This window comes from Azolla caroliniana, unplaced genomic scaffold (genome assembly GCF_043228905.1).
Source record: "Azolla caroliniana isolate FFs.n. ecotype wild unplaced genomic scaffold, voAzoCaro1.0.p SCAF_18, whole genome shotgun sequence".
NCBI classification, from domain to species: Eukaryota; Viridiplantae; Streptophyta; class Polypodiopsida; order Salviniales; family Salviniaceae; genus Azolla; species Azolla caroliniana.
Window position 1 is genome coordinate 1,527,056 of NW_028230453.1, and position 23,161 is coordinate 1,550,216.

At 36.8% G+C, this 23,161-nt stretch overlaps 2 protein-coding genes across 3 annotated transcripts; both read right to left on the minus strand.

Annotated features, from left to right (window-relative positions):
* Positions 1–1,640: 1,640 nt before the first annotated feature.
* On the minus strand, positions 1,641–3,896 carry LOC147851993 (putative L-type lectin-domain containing receptor kinase S.7). Its single transcript, XM_087334388.1, has one exon. The coding sequence runs from the start codon at positions 3,894–3,896 to the stop codon at positions 1,695–1,697; it is 2,202 nt and encodes a 733-aa protein (XP_087190514.1). The 3' UTR covers positions 1,641–1,694.
* Positions 3,897–7,426: 3,530 nt separating this feature from the next.
* ABCI11 (non-intrinsic ABC protein 14) lies at positions 7,427–15,623 on the minus strand. Of its 2 annotated transcripts, XM_087334230.1 has the most exons (9): positions 15,499–15,623; positions 15,310–15,389; positions 11,057–11,108; positions 10,855–10,976; positions 9,485–9,599; positions 9,270–9,356; positions 8,454–8,502; positions 8,111–8,195; positions 7,429–8,001 (listed from the first exon to the last, which is right to left on the minus strand). In XM_087334230.1, the coding sequence occupies exons 1-9, from the start codon at positions 15,592–15,594 to the stop codon at positions 7,920–7,922; spliced, it is 768 nt and encodes a 255-aa protein (XP_087190356.1). In that variant the 5' UTR covers positions 15,595–15,623; the 3' UTR covers positions 7,429–7,919. The 2 variants fall into 2 exon arrangements, with proteins under 2 accessions (XP_087190357.1, XP_087190356.1); XM_087334231.1 differs by lacking the exons at positions 15,310–15,389; positions 15,499–15,623 and adding an exon at positions 12,927–13,491 and having other exon boundaries at positions 7,427–8,001; positions 11,057–11,103.
* Between the last annotated feature and the right edge of the window lie 7,538 nt (positions 15,624–23,161).

Here is a 23,161-nt window from a genome sequence, read left to right on the forward strand (position 1 = left end):
TTCCAGCAACTAGCAATTGATTCTTGCATGTCTATATTTGAGGAAGGGATAGAAACAAGCAACATGGGAAGCCAAAAAAACATGAGCCAAATTTTACGTTAGACCTAACGTTTAGGGTTTACTAAAGTGGTAAAGATTCTTTTACTAATAAAGTCTCAAGGGTTGAATCATTATTTGGTTTGATAGCTTCTCTATTTAAACTTTATGCAATTTCATCAGCAATCATCATGAATACTCCATTGTTGTAAGAAGTTCCTTCAAATGCTCAATAACTTCTCACATCACAACATTATTTAATGAGGACGAGATTAATATATGATTGATTCAATATGTGAAGGTTATCAAGCATTATATGTGCTACATGGGTCAAGCCACATTTGGCATACATATCAATCACACTATTGGGAATACAACATCTCTTTCTAGTACACTTTTTCCTAAGATTATATAGCACACAACAAACTAACACATGCAAAACCAACTTACTATAATAATGAAACATGTTTCAAATCAAACCACCATTACACAAGGTTCAAATGATGTTTCAAACAAAAAATAATTCATTAGACTAGAGGAAAGTAATGGAAACTATTCTATGTTACAACACATACATACATATTTATTCATCAATTGACTAGACTATCTCCCCTCTCTAAAACGACGACTCTACAACTTAAATATGTTTAATATGTTTAATCATTGAACCACCTGACCTTCCAATTGTTACATATCCGTTAGTGTAAGCAACAATCTACTTATTATTGGCTTTAAATTTCTCTCTATTTAACTACTATATTGAGCACACAAGAGTTTAAAAGCAAACACATTTTGGGAAGCAATAGGTGCATTGTACACCGTTGAGAAGCATACCATTTGAGGTATAATATATTCTTTACTATCTCATTCAAATATCTAATATTTTATTGTACCTCAAATGGTATTACATTGAAACTTAAACCGAACCCCAAAACCATTTACACCAAACCGTTACAAAAAAATTAAGCTCAAACCAAACGGTTTTAGAGACTTTGAAACCGTTAAAACCGTGGTTTTGTAGTTCAATTTTGGTTTTCATGTTAGGTTCAAATTTAAAATCTCACATTAATTTTTAAAATTATAAATTTTTCAATAATTTAAATTTAAAATTTTCAAAATCTAAAGTTTTTTCATAAAATGTCAAAATTAGGCTTAAAATGTTCAAAAACATATTTAAGGAAATTATCAAGTGTTAATCTGAAACCGTTAAACCATTTGAATCATGGTTTAAAACCTTTTAAACCGAAAACTGTTAAAGTGATAAAGGCTCGAACCGAACCAAACAAAATAGGTAGCCCCCAAATCGAACTAAACCAAAACCGAACCGTTTACAAAAACTTAAACTTGAACTAAACCAAACCAAACCATTTAAAATGTTAAACCGTGGTTTCACGCTATGTGGTACGGTTCAATCCAAACTTGAGGAGATTTTGAGGTTGCCTTTGACCTTCCTTCAATGTCTTAATGACAACAAATAGAGAACTATGGACCAAATAAGGAACTTTAGTATCACAATAAAGCACCATATATTGGACAATAAGATTCCTAAAGAGTCATTCTCTTATTAAGTATCACAAACAAGTGACATATTGCAGTCCTAATTACAATTAGAAAATCTTGTTCAGAAGTAAAGTGTGACCAATCCAAAACCAAAAGGATTACGAACTCATATAGGAACTAGAGGAACTACTATTCCAAGTAAGTGCATTTGAGGTAGATTCTAAGGTGTGCGTTGGACCATGGTTCAATATCGGTCGATCAGGACGTGAAGTGGGCAATGGTAGGAGGCGACCTTCTATAAGAATGTGTCGGACATCTCTCATGGTCAGCCGACACTCCACATCCGGGTGGCAACAACTTAGTGCCACATGAATGATCCCTCTCCACATCATCATCACCTTCTCAAACTCATCATGTATGCCATGGGCATCACATTGCAAAATGCTAGGGTCAAGTGAATCCATGAGATTGTCATTCATATGAAGTGTCCACACCCAATCCAACAAGTTCACCTCTTCGGGGCTGAGGCTGAAATCAAGAACACGCCTACCACATGCAACCTCGAGAGCAAGGATGCCGAAACTGTACACATCGGCTTTCTCCGTTGCTCGCCCCGTGTAGACTAGCTCGGGTGCCATGTATCCCATGGTGCCCGCGGCTGTCGTGGTCGCCCATATCTTCTCATGCGACACTAGCCTCGCGAGACCAAAGTCCCCGAGCATTGGTTCCCAGTCTTTGTTCAACAAAACATTAGCTGCCTTCACATCTCTATGGATCACACAACCACCTAGACCTTCGTGTAGATATTCCAATGCGGTCGCCACGCCCACCAGTATCTTCCGTCTCCACTCGCTAGTTAGCACTACGGCCCCTCCCTCCATCCCATCCTTCGTGAAAAGTAGCCTCTCGAGGCTACCATTGTCCGCATACTCGTACACCAACAATGCCTTCCCTTTCTCGTAGCACCAACCTCTCAACCGCAACAAATTGCGATGCCGAATGCTGCTTATAATGCTCACCTCCGATGCAAAAGACGCTTCCCCGCCTTCTTTCACATTCTCTTTCAGTTTCTTGATGGCCACTACCTGCCGAGATGTCGGACATTCATCATTGGGCAATATACCCTTGTAGACCTTACTGTACCCACCTTCTCCAAGCAGCATTTTGTCACTGAAGTTGTGGGTGGCCCTCTTCAACATATTGTAGCTAAATTGTTGGATGCCCGCCCTGGCTGCCGTATGTGCGGCATATAGTTCAGATTTCTTCGGCCGCGATATGCAGTGCAATGCTCCACAGCCATTCCTGTAGACAATGATGGTAAATCCCATAATGACCATAAGGAAAAGAAGTGAAAAGGAGATGCCCAAAATTAACCCAAAATTCCAGGCTTTTTTGGGGACCTGTGGATGTGGATACATGTTAGGATTGTAGGACAGAGAATCACTAGAAGAATCGTTGGTCTCATAAGATGGCGAGTGGCTCGGAGAAATGTCGATGAACTCAACCTCATCGAAGGTCGAGAAGTCCCATGAGTAGATAGCATAGCCAGAGGGCAGCTTATCATTTGCAATATCGGTAGATCCACTTGATGCCGTGATGCCCACCCACATGGATGTGTCATTAAACACACTAGGATCAATGGAAGCTTGCAATATGAGGGATTCACTCGTGCGGTTGAGCGAATTATCATAGATAGACATGTTCCCATAGTTCATCAACCAAACCTGGACAAGGTTTGTGGAGGCATTGAATTCGATCCACGCTTGAAATGTGAAATTTCGATGGAAAGAGAGCGGATTGTTGTCGCCGGAGGTATCCATTGTTTGGATAGATTGCAAGCTATTGATGTCAATTCCGACATGGCTAGAGCTCGGGTCGTCAAATTGGGATGATTGCGCAATATCAAACTCGACTGCGAAAAAGTTGTGACCAGGGAAGGAGGTATGTTGGATGAAGGTGTCATTGGAGAGGCCAAGGTAGCCACCAGCACTGGCATGTGGGAATGCCTTGTCTTGTGCAATGAAGAAGGCCATGCCTTCTCCACTCAGATTGCATTGGGTGATTATCTGGAAGGAGAAGGATGTGTTAAAAGAGACAATGGCGCCCCTATCGGTGAAGAATTTTACGGATTCTTTAGAGACAATACGGCCGACACTTCGATTGTGATTACTGGTTTGGCTGGGGTCTGGGATGAGCCACACGACATTGGTTTGCTCGCTTGTAGAATACGCCGAGCCACTGGGCACAACGACTGCTGTTGTTCCAGAATATGCCTCACCACTGGGCACAACTGAGATGTCGAACATAGAGAAGAAATCGGCCGATCTTGGACCAAAGGAGAGGTTGTAAGGCATGGCCATGGTCAAATGTGTCGACGACGATCCGAGAAAGCAAATGTCGAAGAGGATGATGGCCGACTCGGGCAAAGCGGTCTGCAGTAGCCATACTAACCCAGCCATATTACCAATCTTGGATTGCATTCTCCTTGGCATTGATGATGTAGAGGGCAGTCTCACCATGATGAAATGCCAATCCAAGTCTTTTGTTGTGGCACTAGGATGAAGAAGAAGAAGAAGTTGATACGATCGAAATAGGTCTGACACCGTTAACCTTTCTATGCATCAAAACTTCGGGTTTCAAACCTCGCTCGAATTCAATGCCTCCACAAACCTTGGCCTTCCCAAAGGCACCTTCATTCTATATAGCTCCTCTCATGGTCATATTGGATCCACATAAATAGATTGAAATCAGTTGATACGATCGAAATAGGTCTGACACCGTTAACCTTTCTATGCATCAAAACTTTGGGTTTCAAACCTCGCTCGAATTCAATGCCTCCACAAACATGGTCCAAGTTTGGTTTGTGAACCCATTATGCAATTTCTCTTGATCACACACATGAATCCCCAAACTTGCAAGCTTTAATCAATCCTAGTGTCTTTAATTACACATCCCTCCTATCCTATCCTATCTTGTCTTGATGTTCAACAAATGCTTTAGTTAAAACACCCATACTCAACAAACGCTTGTAGTTAAAGATTCATGAAGAGACACATTGCTATATAGTATAAACTTGTAACTCTACGTATTCAGCTTGAAAATGACCATTTTTAAAAAGCCTTGACCAAAACAAAAAGTTTATAAACTTGTAGAGAAACTAGAGGACCTATCCCCACCAAGAGGATTTTATGTTCACACACTCTAGGATGTTAGGGTTTTCCATCATTGATCTAGTGAGATTACACAAATTCGAACATGAGACTAGTGGAATTGCATTCCATTTTATGAGAACATGTCAATATTATTTCCTTTGTTGTTTTGTATAACTTATGTAATCAATGGTATATTGTATGTATCATGATATATTGTGCAAACAAGTAGAAATGTGGTAATATACATATACAAACAATGACACAATGTTGTTATGAAGAAAAAATTGTAGAAAATTCCAATAGCAAAAAGATTATCCAACAATACATTGATTGCCTTGACATATCTTTATGGACCACACATCCCCCTAGACCTTTATGTAGATATTCCAATGTGGTCGCCATGCCCACCAGTATCTTCCGTCTTCAGTTGCTCGTCTGCACTAAGCTCATGGCCTCGATCTTATCCTTCACGTAAAGAAGCTTCTCAAGGCTTCCATTGTCAACATACTCGTACACCAAAACCTATCCTTTCTCTAGTCACACACATCCACCGAAATCTATGCTTTCTTTAGTGACAAATCCACCAAAATCTATTCAAATTCGTCATTGTTTCTTTTGTATCAAGGTGTTACTACTGCTTAATTACTTCCATTTTAGCATTTTTGGTGGCTCGTGTTTTTAGCCATAACTCTTCTATTGTATGTATGTGAATGGGGAGATGGATCATTGGATGCCCAAATGTTATTATTTTTTAACACTGTGTGAAAAGGGTCACACACTTCTATGTATTTACATATGTATACTCCCTTTTAATAGCCACACAAAAAAGAACACAATGCCGGCTCTTAGAGCAAAGAACAAAATTTTGTGAGACCTATATTTAGCTTCTTTGAGTCCTCCATGATCGCCTCTGTGTATGTCAGTAGAACGTTCACATCTTGGACTTCTAATTTAGATTATACTGCATCCTTGGATTGGAGCTTCTCATTTAGATTATACTCCATGCTTGGATTGGAGCTTCTAATTTAGATTCTGGTGGGGTTCCAGAGCTTCTCATTTAGATTATACTCCATTCTTGGATTGAAGCTTGTAATTTATACCATACTCCATCTTTAATCCATTGATGAGGTCAATTCTACCTCTTCAATCAAAGAAAATTAGAATTCTAGTACATGTTTTTTTAAAAGAGCTACTATATGATAGACTCATTTCTTACTTTCTAGGAATTTTTCTTTTTCGCCGTTATTGAACTAATTTCATTGCAATCATTATGCAATTTATAGACTAGAAGATTAAGGGAATGAGAGAAGAAAGAGAACCCACTAATTTGTAATTACATACAACTTAATCAAATGAAATTATGTTATGATTGATAACGTGTTCATGTGATATCATCCATCATTTATCATCATGTACCTATACAACAAAACCGCATTTTAAGATAAATCTATCCACACCCAAATATCACATGATGGATAGGAATGCTAACAACCAAATATCGAATATTAGATTTTATTTTAAGAGAATAGATCCACTATGGCTCTCTCCAAGTTGAATGCTCACAATGAATAGGTTGATCTTGGCTTGCAATGGAGGTTAATGATCAGATCGGCATTTTTTGGCCACTTTTTTGGCTCATTCAAATACTTGTCATTGAGGCCTTCAAGTTTATGTTAATTCTTGATGTAGGTTTTTATGTTTGTTTAGTGAGGTGAAATCACTGCTTTTTTATGGAACCTTACCTATGTGTTACCTTTTATGCAGAACCTTACCTATTCGTGAATGTGCCTATGTCATGTGGCACAAAGGTGGTAAATTTTCTAATGAAAAAACAATGGATTTTTGGCAAGGACTTTTGGCTGTAGAAGTGAAAGTGAAGAAGTAGAGTCTAGGACTGGGATCATATGGGGAGAAATACAGAAACTTTATGGGCATTTGAAGAAAATACAAGAAAACTTTATGAGTGTTGGAGCATTTCTGCCAAATCTCACTTTGGAATCCATCTTAAGTCCAATGCCGACAATGTCTTCCAAAGAAGATCATTTGGTGAAGTCTTGTACAAACCCAAGCTTTTGAAAATCTCTTGAAGTGATTAGACAAAGGATTCATTGTTTCAATGAAAACATCTACCAAATGAAACAGATTCTCTTATATTGTGTGATCTCCTTTCCAATCATTAAGGAAACTTTTTTTAATGTCCTACTTCTAACTTAGAATGCATTTGAAGTTTGCTAAGAAAAATAATACTATATTGCCTACTAATGCCAACCTTTCTTTATATCTCAAAAACGGGGTAGACACACATCTTTTTAAAGATCCGCAAGAGACTAACTATGATGTATGTATGGCACAAGGCCAAGACTATAGTGAGGATTGAACTTGGGTTACCTCAATTTTATGACATTGAGATGCTACAATAGTGGGAGCCAAAGGATTCATGTTCATTGCATAATGAGAGTGAGAAATTGAGGAAAATGAAATTCTACGTCCATATTCGCTATTTTGGGTTTCACATGTGTGAATGACTTCATTTTCCAATAGATATTTATATGGAAGGAGTGGAATTTTCACATCTACATGTCAACAATAAATATGAAGCATCCAAATTACAGATCAAGGGATAGCAATAGGGGTCATATACATAGGCAGCACCTTTTGAGGATAAAGTGCATGATTCAATCTTGAGTTTTCCAAGGTGGAAAATAATGTTTCTACTTGGAATTAAAATTAAACAGACTTCTTGGTCGCCATAGCATACCACCTACTAATTGGCTTCATAGCATGGAGTTTAATTTTAAGAAGAAAAATTAGTATTAATTTCAAAGCTGATAAAGGCTTAATTTACAGTAGTTGCAGATCAGTTGGTATACTCCATTATGAATAAATTGAGTTAGATTACCGTGAGTAGTCATGATAGTTTCAAAGAGCCACTTGAGCATTCAAGGATTGCTTCAACCTCTTGTTGATCTCCAAACCAATCGTGCGCAAAGAAACAACCATTTTGAATGTGAAATCTTGTAAAAGAGCCAAGCATTAGTGCTGTCTTATACCCATTGCTGAATTTGTGATGTTGGGAACTTAAAATCTACTTCATGGAGGATGACAATAAGACACTCCATTAATAAGTGTATTGGTTCCCAAGTACATGCTTCTCTTTCTCCAGCTGAGGCTCATATTACTTTAGTGTGATTATACACCAAGGAACGATATAATGGAAAATATATATACACACTACAGAACAGGTAGAGATGATTCGACCAAACGGCCTCCAAGTTCCATATTCCAAGCTTTATCTACAAGAGGCGCCAGTTCTCTGCGGCAGAGTATAGTAATTCGTCAAGAATCAGTATTGCAATGGAGAAAATGATCATTTACTGAATTCCGTTTTTCAAAACCATGGTTTTTTAACAAATTATATTTACTTCAAATCATGGCTCACGATGAGCAATGTTAACTCTTTCTTTAACCTTCCAAGCATTCTCACAACATCTGCACGAGCTTTCCAATCTAATCATTCAGAAAAAAAGATTTAATGAGAATGTTAGACCAACATTGTGAATTAAAAAGACAAAAATAATGTAACCATCATTCAATCAAATTCGTAAATATTTGTCTTGTTTCATATTTTCAAATGTGTGAAAGATATTTACCTGGTTAAACAATATTAAGACTGAATCGAAATTTGAGAAAAAAAAAATCAAAGACATTCAGCAAAATTTGTAATAACTTGTCATGTTTTTATATCAAATGCCTGAAAATATTTACCTAACCCAGCAAGTGGCTCATCTAGGAGTAACAATTGGGGTCGGCGCACCTGTAGAGAAGCATCAGAATCATTGTTGAATAACATAAATGGAGGACGTTGAATACACATTTGTGCAAAAGTTCATATATATACTACATATGAAGATTAAAGAATAATTTTTAAGTTTACTAGGGCTATTTCTGGAACTCATCTGATGTTATGTGTTGTCAATCAGATATTTACAAGGACATAGTTAGAAAACGTGGACTTCTGAGTGATTAAAAAGGCACTTTCCATTATAAGGAAATTATAATGTATGTAACCATTCGAAGATTCTTAAGCATAGTTTATCATTATCGCATCTTCTCTAAATAATCAACAATTAAAGTCAACTATAAAATGTATCCTTTGGATTGAAATATTCCAATTCTGAAACAATATTTCATTTGATATCTAAGTACATTTGATGAATTCGACCAAGTAACTTTTGCAAACAGAAAAAAACAGCGAAGAAACCTGTTAGTATCTTAAAACCACATGCAAGTTTATAAGTGTGATGGAATCTTGGACTTATTCAATGCCAATATTTAACTGCAAGATGGAACATTGTGCCAACTTTAGCCCATGGTTCCTCATGATGAGAACAAATAATCTATGTGCTGATTTAATCCTCGTAGTATTTGATGGCCTGAAGAATATGGAAATTCAACTTCTATTATTATTTTATTGCATCATTTTGTTCAATGTTTGATACTCACTCTTTTACAGATGTGAAATTATGGTTCTATTGGATTTAGTTCAACGTGTACATTAATATCAGGATTCAGAACACTCACAAGTTGAACAGCTAGAGCAAGGCGGCGCTTGTAACCATCGCTTAGAGAACGGGGATTTGCATCCCATGAAATCCCATTAAGACCAACCTACAAGAACTTTAAAATCCTCATAAAAACAGCATTTTTTTAAGAAACTCACACAATACCTGAAATCCAAGAACAATCTTGGTAATGGAGAAAAACAACATAAATTTCAAAATATGAAAGCATCGTACCGCAAAAGAAACCTCATGAAGTCGCAAGAAAAGCTGTTGCATCATGAATGGATCTTGTGATCGAGAAGGCAATCCAAATGTCAACTCTGCCAATACAGTATCAGCCACAAAATACCTGTATGCATGGACAATCTCTTTTATGATATCCTAGACCAGACTTACCTTCCGACATCAAACGGCGCTACCTAATATTACAAATCAAACCAGTAAACAGATATACATATACAGCAATGTTCAATATGAATTCTCTGTACGCTTAAAGTAATTCAGGAAAACAATTTCCTTCAAAGGTGTGTTTATTGTGCAAAGTGTTATCGTCCACTGAGACTGTTCTCTTGTTTACCAGCTCCGGTTATACATCAGTGCCAAAACTCAGTAGCTAAGTTTTGTGTACCTATGGGCCATTATGCTATATTATATAGTATCTTAGGCATAAACAAAGAAATAAAGAGTAGGAAAGTTAGTCATCAAATCTGAGGTGCATATCTGGAAAAAGAAAGCTGTTTATTAAAAATAGCAGAATCATGGGGCACAAGTTTTAAGCAGTTCTTGTGAACGGTAACTTTGCAGGGATCTTTGTTCCTAGCTTCTCAAGTCTTGCTGGCTGATTCTACATAGACACTTTGTAATCTTAGATTTGTTAGTGATACAAAGAAATACCTACATAGACATCATACTTTGGGAACTATGTGTATAATTGTACTTGTTTTTCTGCAGCTCTTTATTCTTGCTACTGCTCAATATGTACCAATTTGACAAAATCTTCACAACTCCAAGAATGACCCATAAATGTATACCAAATAGCCCTCCCTGTTCAACTCTATGTAACATTGTCGCCTTCCAAACATGATACAGTGACTCTGAGAAGCACCAGTTAGCCAATATCCATTACAAAAATATACACATATATCATCATATAAGCCCAAAGTATGACCACCATGAATCTCTTGGTTGAAGAATGATGCTGTTATCATTCAGCCTCTTTTCAAGTAAACCACAAATGATCAAAATGAGTGCATTTCATATATGACAAGCCATCAAAACATCCATTCCAATATCCTAGATGAATTCTCCAAAATCAGGATCAAGCTATATATTCTCATAAATTAAGGAAAGGTGAAACAAAATCTGCTTCCAGAGTTTCCGCTTCCTGACCTATTGGTTCTAAATTCAAACCCTATCAGATACATCATAGGTGGAGATGAATGCCTTTATGAAGATAGAGTAGGTCTAGTCTCTACAAGGTTTAAATGAAATGAGCAAGAAACGCCATGCTGTTGAAAGTATGGCATTTGTTAGACAAATAGGCAATGCAATGCCCTTGCAATGAAAAATGAGTAAAGAACATTGTTTAATAGCTGCAATCATACCTCTCAGGAAACTGAAAAACAATGCCAGTGTGTCTTGGGGTCAACCCTTGTTCTCCCTCTTTTTCTCCTTCTTTGTTAATTATAACAGATCCTTCTGTTGGATTCGCTAGACCGGCAAGAACCTGCAGTAAGATTAGCAATTACTCTCTTTTTCCCAAACAAAAGAGAACCTTCCTGAACTACAACTTTAAGCAAAGCATGCCTGGAGAAGGGTGGTCTTCCCACTTCCACTTCGTCCAAAAATAAGACCTAAACTGCATCAAATTTGCAGAAACAGAAATTAGACACACAATTGAGATACTGTAACCATTCGGTTAAGTGCACACTTGGGGCTTTTTACATGATTTTTTTTCCCCAAAATGTTTTTCTCTGCACATTTTCAGAAAATACAGCCCCCACATCCACTCTAATCACTCCATGATTATGATTAGACCCACATTGCTACTGTAATCACTCCCACGTTGCTCCCCACGCAGCTGTTCACCACTGATGCATAGATCACTGCCAGATTTTGTTGCAATCATGAAGGTTTCTAATGTACTATGTATAAAGCATGTTTTCTGAAAAAATGCATAATTGTATGATTAGACCCACATTGCTACTGTAATCACTCCCACGTTGCTCCCCACGCAGCTGTTCACCACTGATGCATAGATCACTGCCAGATTTTGTTGCAATCATGAAGGTTTCTAATGTACTATGTATAAAGCATGTTTTCTGAAAAAATGCATAATTGTAGCAGAAATTTGTCAATATTTGGAAAACATTGTGAAGGTTTCTTTTAAAAAAGTGATTTGTAACAGAATTTTATGAATGTTTTACAAAAAATTGTGGATGTTTCTATTAAAAATTGATTTGTAATAGAAATTTGTGAAGCTTTTTATAAACATTTGTGAAGGTTTCTATGAAAGCATTGATTCGTAACATAAATCTCAAAATGTAATAGTAATTCCCAAACACTGCAATTATAAATTGAATAAATTGTTGTTTCTCTTCAAAGATTGATTTGTAAATCTTTGCCAATGCTTTTTGTAGAAATCATCAGATTTATATGTAAATTGACTCCTCTAACATAAGAAATCATGATTTTTTTATGATGATCGGGCTTTTTACATGAAATTAGCTCCTCTAACATAAGAAATCGTGATTTTTTTTATGATGATCGAGCTTTTTACATGAAATTAGCTCCTCTAACATAAGAAATCATGATTTTATTTTTATGATGATCAGGCTTTTTACATGAAATTAGCTCCTCTAACATAAGAAATCAACCTTCTAATAGAGCATTTTGCTTGTTGTGCATCAGTTGGGTCCTCTAACATACGAAATAAACCTTCTAATAGGGAATTTTGCATGTGCATCTAATTGGATTGCACTTATTTGTGAGGATTTTTTCCTAGTGCTTTGGCATTCCTAATGAATGGAGGGCTAGAAATAATGTTTGGAACAAAATTTCTATTATGGATGATTTTCTTGTTTGTGAAAGTTTGGAACATAGTTCCAATTTTGTTTGATGTAATTTTGTCATGAAACAATGTGATTTTCTTGATCTGGATTTTGACCCCTATAAAAAGGGCACTTAATTTAATGGCACACTGAAGTGGGCACACCGAATGGTTGCTGTAATAACAGGGAGAGGGATTAGATTTTGTTGAAAAAAAAATAGGGTGGCCATAAAGCATCATGTCCAAAATCAAGCATGTATTCATGATTGTCTCAATACAAAACAGGAGCTGTTATTCGTGCCACATTCAGTCGCAGCTTTTCTTTTGTTGTAAAATGATTACCCATAATTTGAGGTAATTTTACAGTACTCTATTCTTTCTCCTTTAAAAGCATTGAATTGAAAGAGAATAATTCGTGAAGGGAGAGGAGGCTATCTTAATCAACATACTTCACAAGATTACGTTCTTGCAATTTAATGGGTTATTTTTCATCAAGACTAGTGTAGTCCAATCGACAATTGGATGGTATGCAGCTAGGGAGAATCATCAATGCACAACTCAGACAACAATTAGCTTATTAATACCACGGTTATCACCCTATTGGACAAGTCCTGTCATACTTGACACCTTGAATACTTAAATCACCATGGTTTCGTAGCAACATGCTCTAGAATCTTGCACTGCAGGCCCCACTTCCACTAGATCCATTTTGAGAAATTGGAATGGATCAAATAGATATTGAATGCCAACATGAATACATAAATTTTTCCTCGGCTAGGGTTACACCTTGGCTGTTGCACCTGTGATTAATGTGCATCATTTTAAGTTATATTTCAGACATGTTAGAGAACTTTATTCCTGATTATCTTTTCACTCTCAATCTCAAAGACCTCCACCACTTGCAGATAGAGGGCCAGTGCTTGTCTGTGCACATGTGATGCACACTCCACGACATCTTTCATAAACTTGACATGAAGAGCACAAGATAGGTGATGGAGTCAATGAAGACAAGAAAAGGAGCTCCTAATGCTGGTTCACAACATGGAAAATGTTGATTCACATCACCATCATATTTGACATCAACATTGATATTATCCCCATTCACATCATTCACATACCCCATATCATCATCATACTCAACAGAAGTAATATCATGATAAAGTGATTGATTTATCAAGATCCTATGAGAAAATCTATCTAGCATATAAGTGTTACTTATAGTATTTACATTGCTTCATAAAGTAAATGCAATAGGTTCAAAATCGTACATTATGCTTATTTGGAAATCACATTTTGAGAATGGGAGCATGTGCTTGTTTTGGAGGTGGTTTCATACCGTGTTGCCACTGTGTTTCATAGGCAACAGGAAAAGCAATATCGGTCCAAATGCTACAACTTCACCGACCAGGCTTCAAATAAGGAAAACTTTATGGCATGAACTACATACACATTGTCGAATTTCAAGATCATGGCAATTCTAAACTGCTTTGCAAATCACATTTTGAAAATGGGATCATGTGCTTGTTTTGGAGGTCGTTTCACATTGTGTTGCCAGTGTGTTTCATTGGCAACATGAAAAGCAATGGCAGTCCAAATTTATCGAGAACTGAATTGATATTATGGACTGCATTCCTCTGCTCCACTGACTGAATGGTGTTGTTATTCTATCTATTCCCTACTGAAGCTGAATGCTGAGCCAATGCTGATGTAGATGAATCGCTGGACCAAGCCTCAATTGCTGTGTGTGTAATTGAATAAAAGTTAAAACAGGTTCAGTGAAACTGGTCACTGTAGCCCAAAGTGCAGCAACATTTTATATTTCCACGCCCAATATAATGCAATATCCTTAGGAACTTGATAACAAAATTTAGACGAAACTGTTACCGTTAAAGTTAGTTGTTCATATCTCTCGAGTTCATGAAGAACTAAAGAGTTTGCACAATATTCTTTTGAAAATATTGTTTCTTAGCGCTTCACCTTTGATATCATGAAAGAAATGAGCGTGCAGTGGAAAATAACAAGTAAAGAAAGAGACCAATAGATTGAAAAAAATTGTTACTGATCTTGCCCAGGAATACAAGCAGCAGTACACATTTTCGCCCATCCATACATTCTAGCAAGCTTCAATGACAATCTCAATGACAGATGCAAGACTGATAGTGAATTAATACTTAAGGAGTGGAGAGGCCTGCTTATATAGTTGAGAAACCTAATCCAGCTCATGGTGGGTGAAAAACCTAATCTAACCTACCTCACGGAGTAAAGGTGAGAACCATAATTCAAAATAATCAATGTATCTCATAACCATCATGGTTCACAAACAATTAGACACTTTCTATTGTCTAAACTGAGTATCCTATAATCTTGTAGTGTTGGTTACAGCAATCGGATGCTAAGTTACCAAGAAATGGGCATTTAAAATATCTCTAACAGTTTCACCAGTCACAAATGCCAGACAGAGGGCAGATATGCTGTATAGCTAAATGACAAGAAGAAAAGAAGAAAAATTTTGACATCAAAAAAACACCATCTAAGTTGTGGATATGATGCATTGCATGATAAATGCAGTGCATAAAACGAAATGCATTGCATTGTGTGTGTCCATTAGTTCTGTCATAATCCCCAATTTTGCCATCACTATGACCATCTTTGTCATCGTCGTCATTCTCGAGGGAGTTCCTTTGTTCTTCTACTGTGTTTCATGTGTCGGTGGGTTTCCTCATGGAAGTTATACGTGTGCCAGTCGGCTTTCTCACGAAAGTTAGACATGTATTGATGTCTCCATGGAAGGTATACATGTGTGGGTATGTTTTTGCACTGGAAATTATACGTGTTTTATTGTGAATTTACCTCCGGGGTTACAAAAACACCCTTGGGGTTTATAGGTATCCTTTCCTAAAAACACAAAACTACGTACCCTAAACAGAAAAAAACAGAACCTCTCTCCTCTGTTCTCAAGTTTATTTCACATGATATTAAAGAGAGAGAGAGGGAGAGAGGGAGCGCTCACCTGTTCTGAGGGAGGGTAAATGTGACGCGATCTAGAAGGTTCACTTCAGTACCAGGAGGACGATAGCTTACTCCACGTACCTGTTCAAAAAGATCAGAAGAAGATCGTTTTATCTCCTACGGGAGACCATAACAAATGATATAACACAAGGAAGGAAATGAACGAATCAGACAGATGTGGTAGGAGAACCTGTACAAAATCTCTTCTCATTTGTTGAGAAGAGCAGCGAGGAAAGCTAAGAGAAGCTCTGGAGGCGAAGGAAACAGAGTCCACCGCCATAGCCATCTTCTGCCTCTGCCTCTGCCTCTGCCTCTGCCTCTTCTTTTTCTTTCTTTATTTCTTTCTTCTATGATCATTTTCTTTATTTCCAAAAATGCCCCTCCAAGTCTTTTCACATATTTCTCTGGAATGCCCACCCTATCTTGCCATCAAAATAACATCCCTCACAAAACTTGCCAAATCTGAGAAATGTAACTCTGAATCGAACAAGCAAATCGGACACATTGTATGAAACGATTAGTAGTATCTATCTTCCACTTGAACGATACAAAAAAGAAGCTATTGTTTGTTGCCTGTTAGTGAACTTTTACAACGAGAAGAAATTTTGACGAGCAACAAGATTCAAACTTTACATCTCTAGATTCAACGTCCTTTCATTGGGATGACTCTTGTTCAAAAAGGCTGAGAGTAATTCTTAAAAAAGGAACCTTCTTTTGTCCCTAGGTCCCCCATTATGGACCTAGGACATTTCATCCCTATGTGACGTGTCATCGGATCTAGGTGTTTCTTCCCTAGGAGTGGTAAAGGAGGGCTATAAAAGTAAATAAGGAACAAAGAAGGATAAGGAGGAAGAGAGATGAGCGCATCTCTATTGCATCTGTTGCAACATTTGCTAATCATCATCAACAATCGATGCCCGATGTCGAACCTGCAACTGCATGGCATTGAACCTAGGTTACCCCCACACGCCCCGACCCCCCTATTTTGCCCCCTTTACTTATTCAATTTCCCATTTCCTTCCTAAAAGACCTATCCAAAGGGAAAAGGCAAGGGGACTTAGCATTTCCTAAATACCCCTCCATTTAAACAAAATACACCAAACACATAAACTTCCAAATATCCTATAAGAATTAAACCTTTGCACATACACATACACATACACGCAAATATACTTATACACATGCACATACATGTGTGCCATAACACGTATACTTATACACATATGTGTGCACATACACATACCCACATTAGTCGAGAATGGAATATTCGATTTCATGCCATAACTAAATTCATCTTCAACAAAGGCCATCTTCCTTGGATCACTGACAAGCAAGAGCGAGGGAGGGAGAAGTAGGGACATAGAGGTAGATAACGCTACATCTACATGTCGACTTCAACGATCGATGCATAACACCGAACATGCAGCTACGTGGCACCAAGCCTAGGTTCCAACACTTATACATACATGTACACAAGTAATCAACATTTGCATACACACATATACATATGTATGCATCTACTTGGGCACATATTGTACTAACACACACTCAATCCTATGTGGTCGTGCGTATCTCCCAAAATAAATACATGAGCATTCACAAACACTTGCACATATATCTCAGGCACTTATTTACACAAACATGCAATTAAACATATACATACATAATACATTGACCTACATATTATTTTCCAATTCTTTAATAACACAATAAACTTATACATACATATGTATACAACATCTTATAGAACTACAATACTACTTATTTACACGTGTGCAACCAACGCAAATAAATGCATAGGCAATTTACATGCATACTTACTATGAGAACACAACAAGATGGTGGATAGTCATATTAATATCCTCGAAACTTGCCATTCACATGCACGCAACACCATACACACAAAATGTGGGGAGTAGAATATTATCCAAACAACTACCCTACATCAAGAAAGCCATTTTCCTTGTTTCGGGTCTCTAGTGAACCCACTTACTCAATTTCATAAGCACGCACATAAATTTGCTACAAGGTTTACCTATTGGATATTGGTTATCTAGTAATCAAAGAACAACACTTTGTTGCCATCAATAAAGTGAAATCTATACATGTTATGCTTTAAACTAAGGATATTGATGAGTTTTAGTTGAATTTGTTATTCAAATTTAACTTGGTACATTGCAAGCTTATCAAACCCTCACTTAACAACAACTTGATGATGCAAGTCAAGCATTCATGATCCAAAATAGTATTGGTAAGTAATCATAAGCCCTCTCTACTCAAGAATGGCTCTCTCAAGCATAAGAAAGACTATAAGGGCACTAGAGTTTCCAGTGGTGAGGTTGGCCAACTCAAATTAATCCTTAAATAATTCAATATCTTGATCAATGATATTGAATTCAATGTTCCATGGGCAAATGAAAGACATTGAGATACGTTACGACTACATTCAAGTGCAATTGTATGCAAAAGTATGCATCTGCAATAGATTATGACTGATGGAAAAAAATGGGATATACTTATGGAAGTGCTTGGAGCAAACAAACTTGGACATTTGTTTTTTGTGCTTATTTAACATCGGCTTGATTCACTGAGTTTGAGGGGGTCTAGATGAAGAAGAATCTCACCATTCGCTTGATGGTATGTCACAGTTGAGCTTGAAGCTCCAACACCTTGTGTATGATTACACACTCCTTAGGGCAAGCTTCTGTTAAAGTCCACAATTAACTTATTGAGTGGTAAATTCCTTTTGTATTGAATGAAGTGGATACCTTAGATATGTCATTCACTCTCCCTTCTTTCATAGATTGTTCCTAACTTCTATGCGTGTTTTTAGAGAAGTTCTATATAAACCATGCTCATTCTCTAGTATAAAGTGTTGGTTATCCTTTATTTAAAGGTGTTTTACGCATAATGTTATTTGTAGCTTCATTGGATAATCGTCCCTATTTTGCTAATACACTTTCTCGGTGAATCTTGTTCTCTTACACATTGCACGCATGTAGAGACACATCCTACTTAATCTATTCAACTACACAAAACTAAATTCTCTACTTCTTTACATGAACTAGAGTATCACGAGCTTCAATATTGCAAGGGCAAGTTGATTGGTTTTTATGGCACGCAGTCATCTTGTCCAAAATTATTCTCACACGAGGTGCAAACATAGTTGAGAAAACCCATGATACACACTATGGTTATGCCTCTAGGGATATTCCAAGAAGTGTGAATTCTATGGCAATATTGTTGCTAAAAAAGGGAGTAAATAATTGCAACAAGCACTGACATGATCCTTATTTACACTAAGCTAAAATAAGAAGAACACGTAAGAACAAAGAAAAACCTCTTGATAAGCTAAAATAAGAACAACACATAAGAACAAAGAAAAACCAATGGCGGGCATATCTAAACCCTTAAAGGGTTTGTTAAATCATATGCATAAGGAGATACAACCACGTCACAAAAAGAGAAAGGGATACTAGTGGTTGCCAAGACTAACAAATGTAAGCAAACCACTCATATATCTACAATTACACCAACAACTAGTAGACGAGTTTAAACCATGGAATAAAGTTGAATGGATGAGCGTACACGGGGTAATGGTTGAAGATATTGATAAAGATATTGTAGCTATTTTCTAAATCAAGAACTATGGGACTACAATCCAAGGGTTGCACAAGGCAACCACCAATATTGGTTATTCACCCTTAGTCGGATCTTCCAATCCATTATGAACAAGTGTTGGAACTTAAAAACATAGACATAGATATCCAAATAAGCCGAAAACACCTCCATGAGAACCAAAAGGTAATGTGTTTATGAAAGAAACCACATTCAATGACTACAGACATGTTGCACATGCTTCCCTAACAAAAAGTCACAAGTAATTCATCGATGATACGTAATTTAAGATCCCGAAAAAAGAAAGGATAGCGCCAAAGAGAATTGTTTGAGGCCCACCACATATTGTGACCACACCACCATAAAACATAAAGGCATATATACAACACAACAATGAGTACCTAACAAAGAGTCTACCCCCTCCTAATAAGGTTGTTTACTGGCCAATAGTCGCACATCAATGTAATATAACTGCCCCAAACTTCATGTTAACTTTCTCATACAACGTAGAAGTTAAAACAACAATGGGCATCATTGTGAGACGAACTAAACTTTAATCTCGCCTACACTGGCCACAAGTTCATGCAAATTCTTCCATTTGAATGACTTGACCATTTTCTTTTTTAGATAGACCAGGAAAGTCCAAGATTTGCACTGGAACATGTTACAATAGTTGGTTTCTTCCTTTTGCTTTTTCACTTTTCTTCCACTTTCACTATCTTACTTTTTTCCTTTTGTTATTTACCCTATTTTTTTACCATAAAATCCATTCCCCCTCTCTTCTTTTCTCTTTCTCTTTGTCCTTTCCTCTTTCCAATTCATTTTTATCTATTAGTCTTTGTTGATGTCCCTCTTCCTTTCTATCATCTCTCCCTTTGAGCTAACACTCAACACCAAGAATAAGCTCGCCTCATTCCAATGGCCACAACCCCATCATTAGTCACCCACCTTGCCCTAGTTAACTCACCAAACCAATCACAACCAATATTAGTGTTTCCTACTCCATCTTCATCTCCCTCATCACTCTCTTCTCATCATCACCATTGTTATCCCATCCCCTTCACAAACCATCACACATTCACTTGTACCACTACCAGACTTCATCATCATCCATGCATTCTTCTTCTTGCTCTCTCTAACAAAAATGCAAACTAGTTCAAAAGGACTATGCCCACCCCCCTACATAACGCTACACTATTGAATTATGGACTCACAAAAGAGCAACAAATTAAAATTAGAGGAGCACTCTCACCAACAATCCTACATTTAGAAGACAAACTCGTGTTCTCAAAAGCGCTTAAAATTGAGCCCAACATGAAGAAAAGAACCCATGCCCTATGAATGAACTACTCTTCAGAATTAAAATGCATCCAACGCACAATTTGCTCTAGCCAAAAGCATGTTCATGCATCATACAACTATCCTAACAAAGAGCTTGTGTTTCCCTCTCACTTGAATGTTTTAACAAATAGCACTGATTGATAACACATCATTGACATGTTTTTATTGAAGATCAAGAGCTCAACATTCACTCATGTACTTTAGAAAAAAGTGTAAGTTTGCCTCACCATGAGCACTTATGCTCTCACAAAGAGCACACGTCTCTGCATTGCACCATTTGTGTTCTAGCAAAGAACACGTGTGCTCTTCCCCTTATGATGACACACTCGACCCATCTAAATATTTAGAATGCAAACTAGTGGACATAACTTCATTTCCAATAATTGACGATGGTGATTCAAACAAGTTACTCACACCTTACAATATCAACTTAGAGTGTCATGAGTACAACACATATATCCAATCATATGCACATATCTTTGAAGATGTCTACTCTAGAACAACAGAACATTGTGACACAATCACCAACAACAACAAATGAGAGCCAAATCTAGACAATAAAAACAATGCTAATGTTGACAACAAGCTAGCTTCATTACCCCCCACCCCTAAGACACCATTAGGTCACTCACCACCACTAGCTCCATCATGAACAAGTAACCCCATCACTCTTGCACAACTAGTGCAAAGATGGTCTGTGTTACAAATACATTATTTATTAACATCCTTCCTTGACGTTGACATCCAAACAACCACCAACCTAGTGTTCATGCTATTCAAGCTTCCCATCATTGAACCCACCTCTTTTGACACCAATGGTTCCATAAACACATGTGTGGTTCTCAAGAAGCCTCAATATAATTTCCAAATTGCCATGTTAATACATGAAATACCCTCACAAATCCTCAATATTCCATGTCATTAATAGAACCTAATATCACCTCTTGAAATCTTTCACCCCCTCCGATTCCAACGTCCACCCTAGCTACTTTTCCTCGACTCCATACTTTTACCCTCTATATCCCTCCAAACTTCAATGCACTTTGTTGCCCATTGCACCCAAGAATGTGCACTGCTATGGTTGGGGGGATGTGAAGTGGTACTCTTCACCGAGAGAGATAATGTAAAACCTATGAAAAGGTCTCGTGTCCCCACAAGCTAAAAGGGGACAAAGACAAAATCGCTTAAATATAAGGGAAGTATAAAAGCCATTTTTTTAGGCCTTCCTCACTTCTTAACTTTTCAACTAGAGCTTTCTATCTTTCTCTTGTTGATTAGTGTTAAGTGGTTAAATCTAAACTTGACACTATTTTTTACTCATTGTGAATGTTTACTTTCTAATTAGATTTCCTTCTCTTTTAATGTTTTTATGAGTGTCAACCAAGTATCTATTGCATTTGTGCTTCATAATTACGTTAAATTTGTAAGATGACCGGGAGAGATCCACTTTGATTTTTACATGATCATGCACAAATTAGAAGTGATTGATGACCACTTTCGCAAGTCTCACCAACAATAATGTTGATGTTGGTCCAATCCACATCACAACCTTGATAATGAGTCATAAGTCCTATTAATATTAATACACATGTTCTATGTAAACACAACTAGAAACAAACACATTGCATTGTAACAATAACTATCTTCTTGGACGCCATATTTGTATTGTCCCTCGAAGTGTTGGGTTGGAAACCAACCTAATAAGTTATTTACCTAGATAACCCTAGGCAATGCAGGGTTTGAAAGGTAAACGAATACACACATTCATACATGAACATCATGATAAACATACATATATGAGAGAAGATACATATATATAGAGAGAGAGATACATATATACATACATATGTATGTAGATGAACACAATGAGAAAGAAACATACATAGATAAGAGAAGATAGATACCTACATACATACATAAATATATGTATCAACATATTTATATACATTTTACACAATATTTTTGAAGAAATTTATAAAAAGTTATACATATGTGGCTTTCAATATTATCTAGTCAAGAAAGAACTATGTACTCGTGTTCTTTTAATGTCAAGGAAGAACAACAAGCTTAAGCAAACAACACTTTATTTCTGCCATGGTAGATGGGTATGCAAGAAATTTGAAATTTGTAAACAAAACCTGAAATAATATGCCATGCTAGATTGCATATTTAATTTTCGATGAATGGGTAAATATCCCATTTTGTTATAAACCAATTGTCTCATGGGCCAATTTTGGCCTTAGAAGACATTAATATATCTTTCTTTCTTTCTACCGGAATTAGCCTTCATTCTTTGTGAGCTATATTTTTCTTTTACCCCATTATTTGGCAATTCAATATGAGTTGACCTTACAAATATATAACAATAAAATATTTTGGTGGCCAAAGTTGAAATGTATAGTTGGCTTGACAATTCCAATAAGAAACATGACATTTACGTAGGCAAGAAATATAAATCCAATGAGAATAAATGGGTACTTTCTATTATATCAATGGCCATGTGCTCATGTCGAGATTATGCTAGAAAGGTAAACTTGCTTTAAAAAGCATGAGAAAAGAACATGACCACATTGCGAAAATCATGTAAAGTTGTATCTCTGCATACAACTATTTATAAAAGGCTCTAATAAAAGTTAGTGAATGTTCGGACTATGGAGAATGTACTAATAAACTTATTTCCTAGTTCTAAAGATCATCTCTATTTTCGGCTCCTCGCATAGTAAAACAAAACATGTAATAAGTCTTACTTACAAAGTAGGCATGCATTGATTGTAAGTTATTTTGAGAAGACGTAAACGCATTATTCATTATTATGATATGTGCCAAACTTGTTAAAAAACGCGTATTCTACGTTTAGAGTACGTTTTAGAATACTCTGAAGTATTCTACCTTTT

Excerpts from the sequence above, each read along its gene's own strand:
- LOC147851993 (XM_087334388.1), bottom strand. The coding sequence starts at position 3,896 with ATGGCCATGCCTTACAACCTCTCCTTTGGTCCAAGATCGGCCGATTTC.
- ABCI11 (XM_087334230.1), bottom strand. The coding sequence starts at position 15,594 with ATGGCTATGGCGGTGGACTCTGTTTCCTTCGCCTCCAGAGCTTCTCTT. Across the intron at positions 11,109-15,309 it reads TTTACCCTCCCTCAGAACAG|TTTAGGTCTTATTTTTGGAC; the intron begins GTGAGCGCTCCC and ends AATTTGATGCAG. Across the intron at positions 8,002-8,110 it reads ATCGTGAGCCATGATTTGAA|AGAACTGGCGCCTCTTGTAG; the intron begins GTAAATATAATT and ends ACTCTGCCGCAG.